Source organism: Opisthorchis viverrini (genome assembly GCF_000715545.1).
Source record: "Opisthorchis viverrini unplaced genomic scaffold opera_v5_246, whole genome shotgun sequence".
Lineage (NCBI taxonomy): Eukaryota > Metazoa > Platyhelminthes > Trematoda > Opisthorchiida > Opisthorchiidae > Opisthorchis > Opisthorchis viverrini.
The window spans coordinates 378,059-382,477 of NW_008751902.1; the positions used below are offsets into that span (position 1 = coordinate 378,059).

At 45.9% G+C, this 4,419-nt stretch overlaps 2 protein-coding genes across 2 annotated transcripts in view; one reads left to right on the plus strand and one right to left on the minus strand.

Moving 5' to 3' along the window:
* The window catches only part of T265_08926 (hypothetical protein), a gene marked incomplete at both ends in the record, with an annotated part of 7,478 nt that extends 6,606 nt beyond the window's left edge, over positions 1–872 (minus strand). The window contains 2 exons of the mRNA XM_009174865.1: positions 607–739; positions 792–872. Coding sequence (XP_009173129.1) covers positions 607–739; positions 792–872 — 214 coding nt within the window. The remainder of the gene's footprint in view (positions 1–606; positions 740–791) is intronic.
* A 1,741-nt stretch (positions 873–2,613) lies between these two features.
* Positions 2,614–3,892, plus strand: T265_08927 (hypothetical protein; the record flags this gene model as incomplete). The annotated part of the gene is made up of 3 exons (XM_009174866.1): positions 2,614–3,269; positions 3,503–3,610; positions 3,648–3,892. 3 exons carry the CDS (start codon positions 2,702–2,704, stop codon positions 3,890–3,892), a joined length of 921 nt encoding a protein of 306 aa, XP_009173130.1.
* Positions 3,893–4,419: the final 527 nt, after the last annotated feature.

A 4,419-nucleotide genomic window follows, 5' to 3' on the forward strand; every position in this document is an offset into this window, starting at 1 on the left:
TCCTGAACATAACCCGATACGAAGAATATGAGACACCAAGAGGTACGAATAATATGATAGACACAATGGACGACTAACTTCTCTGTCGGCGGAACATTGCCAGTTTGCGTTAGCGGTTAATTGCTCAGAAGCACATCAATGTCGCGAGGCATTTCGCAGATATAACGAACAGAAAGATTATTTGCAAAATCTTGAGCGACGGTTAAGCACTTTGGAGCGGTCGCTTCTCTTCAACCCAAGATCTGGAGAAATCCCACGAACTTAAGTGGTACTTTGTCACAAGGCTTTCATAAACAACAAGTCCAATGAGAGATGTTCCAGAAGCTCAAGGTACCGACTGGTGGGTTTTATCCCGTGGTTTGATCCAACTTATCGGCTCCCGCCTGCAATGGGCAGCTACCTACCCCTTTCTTCCAAATCATCGATGAACGAAACTGCGGCAGCTACAAACACCGTACAACGAGTACGCGGTTATTACAGCTGACAATAATCAGTTGGATCGTCGGTCTAAATAAAAATAGTATTGGTAGAGTAGGTTCCTTCGACAATAGTTGTAATCTTGGAAACTGATGTAACATGAATCTGGCAGTCTTCCTCTTGCGTTACCTCGGACGAGTTGGCCGATCATCGTGTGAGGAATGAAGTTGCCTTCAGCCAAGACCGAGTGTGCATCGGTTGTCTCTTCGCAGTGCAACAGGATTTCGGGGATCATCATGACTGACAATGGTCGCTTTGTATCCTACTTTAGGAATGATTGTGTTAAGATAGCACTAAGTCCCTTCCCCGTCCACCTTTATTCTTTTTACAATAAGGCTTTCAAATAAGTCATGGTTGTACGGCAGTGAAGCATCGGTGTTGAACACTGATGTCATGCTGTCGATGATGATGATCCTACTTTAGTGAAGTTAGGTGCATCAACTGAGAACTCAACAAATTACTCAGCGAAACGGTGAATCAAAGAATACAATGAAATCTCGGGTTTATCAAGGTCACTTTGTCCTTGAACTTTGCCAGCATTTCTGTTGGTAGCTTGTGAAGACAGCTCGAGTTTCCAGTTGGGTGGTCCAACATCCGATCAGGACAGAGCTTATGGGACGGAAAATATCCGGCAAAAATCCATTCGAAAGAATTTGGTCCATATCATTTTTTTGTTTTTTGTATATGCTTAGATCTAGGAATCTGAGGAAGAATCGAGACGCTCAAATGCGTCGTACCAGGACTTCTGACGAAACCTGTGAACTGAGACGTGGGCCAGCTGCCACACAATACACATTTTTCCTAGACTCCGCGAGCTGAAAACAAATATCGTAGTTTCGCGAGTACTTAAATACCGGTCGTTTCTGTCGTGATGAAAGCATGTAACCACATGCTGAGTACATCTACAACGATGAAGAAATCCTGTCCGTCAATTTCTCCAGCCAATTTGATATAAATCTGGGACCACGGCTTCTGAAGTTTCGACTAAGTCCGCAGCTACTGAATGGGTAATTTCCGTGCTAGTGGGCAGCGGAAACAACTATGATGTACTTTCCCTAGTCTGATCCACACTGGGCCAACAGACTTAACTTTCGGCAACGAAACCTCAGTGTAGAACGTCATCAGTACCCAGATGCCATGGGAAATTGGATAAGGCAGGTGACTGTTGGCAAGGAGACTCACGCGACAGGCGATCTAGCTGCCTGTCATGACAGTCGGGCTATGCACTTCGCAGGTCCGGGTCTTCGCAATACGATTTATCGTATCATAGGAACTTGTTGTTTGGACCTTTCACATTATTCGTTCCTGAATTAATCCCTGCCGCTAGTTGTGCATCTTAATGGCTTGTCTCCTGTTAGTGAAAACCCTTGAACACTCCCCAATCGTAGAAGCACATCCCGTTATTAGTAATTAGCCAATAGGACGGTAGACATTTTATTGTAATCACCCCTCAGTGACGCTCGTGCATCCTATATGTTGCCTTCAACACATTCTTCCTTTCCGGGGGGAGATGGCCCAAGTGGTTAGAGCGCGAATTTACTGACCGGAAGGTCCGTGGTTCGAACCCGACTTCCGCCACTCGACTTCCCCTGTCTAGGCTTGGTCAACCTGGCAGTATTCCAGCCCTCATGCTTCCTTCGGGCGGCATAGCAGTTAGGCACCGAAAGGGTGCTATAGCTGAAACTATTTATTTTATGGTTTTTTATCATTCCCTTCCAATTTTTCCCACTTAACTGTCCATTGACAGTCCTGTATTTACGCACCAATTTATCAGCTCCCACCTCCAATGCGCAGCTACTTCCCCCACCTCCCCAAATCGTCGGTGAACAAGACTATGGCGTCTACAACCACTGTGAAATTACGCGTTCTTACAACTGATGATAATTATGAGGTTTCGACTTTTCATGCCGAACAAAACTCATCACTTTTTTTCGGAACTGTATCTCGGATTCTGGATTGGCAGTCAGTCGCCTGACGTTTGTTGGTTCTTACCTGTCTACAATTTTCCCTCGACTTCTAATAGGGATGAGGCTCGTACGACTGACTCTGCGTTCTGTGGAACTTAGTGAATTTCATCTAGTTTCGATAGATTTGCATTCTTCTATCCCCGCGGACCAAAATAAGCCCTGATTCATGTTTTTATCGTTCCTCTTATTTTAGCCAAGACCATTTCGGTCGCGATTAGGTATATCGTAACTCGCCAGTGTCGTATCCGAACTGCAACATGCTGGAACGGAAGTTGTTCGTTGGAGGTCTCAATCCTGTTACCGACGACTACAGGTTGCGTGAATTTTATTCGAAGTTTGGCGTGGTGACTGATGCTGTTGTGATGAAAGATATTGCGGGGAGATCCAGAGGTTTTGGATTTGTAACTTATGAGGACCCACAGATGGCTGAGGTCGCATGCAACGCCAGACCTCATGAGATCGATGGAAAAATAGTCGATGCAAAAAAGGCTGTTCCTAAGGGAGACGCTCATCCTATACCGGATGTACCTGTTCGGAAAATTTTCATTGGTGGTCTTCGTCGGAGTGTGAAGGATAGCGATCTCTTCAGTTATTTCTCCGAATTCGGCCAAATAGTTGAGGCTGTGGTGATGGTGGACAAAGAAACGAACCAGTCAAGAGGCTTCGGATTTGTGACGTTCGTAGATACTGACTCAGTTGATCGGGTGGCAAACGAAACCCTCCATAGCATCTGCGGCTTTCCGGTAGACGTGAAGAAGGCGGTGGCGAAGGATGATTTAAACGTTCGTAAAAAGCCTTTTGCTGCCCGGTTTGGTTCAGATGCGGGTAAGTAAACATATCTATTTCCGGGTGCCCGTTAGCTAGCTAGTTAGGTTTTGGGGAATGCCTCTCACTCGCAGCACTGCGTTTGACTTTTGTAGGTTACCATCGGGACGCTGAGCGTGGTCAACCGGTCTGGGAACGGCGGATTTACCTTCCCCTATGGAGCTTTAGTTAGGGCCATAGGGGGTCTAGGGCACTCTGTTTAGTCAGTGCTTTACTGCTTGTACCATTTGCAGGACCCAGGTCAGCAACAGCAAATTATCCACACTGGACAGCAAATCAAGGGATGACCTACGGAACCGCTCCACCGTCCTACATGCCACCACCAGTTGCTGCACCAGTTGGTTAGTCTGTTTGTTACTGAGCACTCGTTATTTCAAGGCTCTTATGCTGCGCCACCATTCTGGAGCCAACCACCACCTGTAGCCATGGGTTTTTATCCAAACCAGAATTATACAGGTGGTCCTGTTCGGGAGAACTCTGCCGCTACCGCGGGTGCTCGGGCAGCACCTCATCCTTATGGTGAAGTACATTCAGCCTCAACTAATCTCTCATTTCAGGTCGATAGCCTTCGTTTGATGATGAGCAAAGCGAACGTTCTAATACATATGTGCAATCAATGTTGACTTTTATTTGTGCAATATCCGTTCCGTATTACCTCGCTGGTTACTTATACGTTGCTCCACAGCAGGGACTTATTATAAAAAAATCTTGAGACGTACGTATCACTGGCTGATATTAGGACCAGGCTTGCTTGATTCCACTCGATGTGCGTTAGTCCTACCGGTAATGTTGGGAACGCATTTTCCCCAATTAAAGTAATTTCAGAAACGTGCACGGATTTTATTTTTAAGAGCCTCTAGTGAACTTGTTGATCTGTTTTTCCAACCTTCGACGCCTGAGGACCAGCGCTACAATGATGTGAATTAGTTCCTTCGGCTACAAGCCAGTATTGTAGCCCTAGGAAAACATCAAGCTCTACTGTAACCCCCACTTTGTCGGCGAATATTTTTTGAAGAAACCAAGCCTAGCCAGGGCAGCAAATATTCCAGGGTTCTGTCGTTTATCCATCCCTACATTAGCACCTTTGAGGCGCAAAGTGCATTTGGAAACCCGTTGTGGAGTAATTTGTTTTGTTATGTTTGTGGTATCC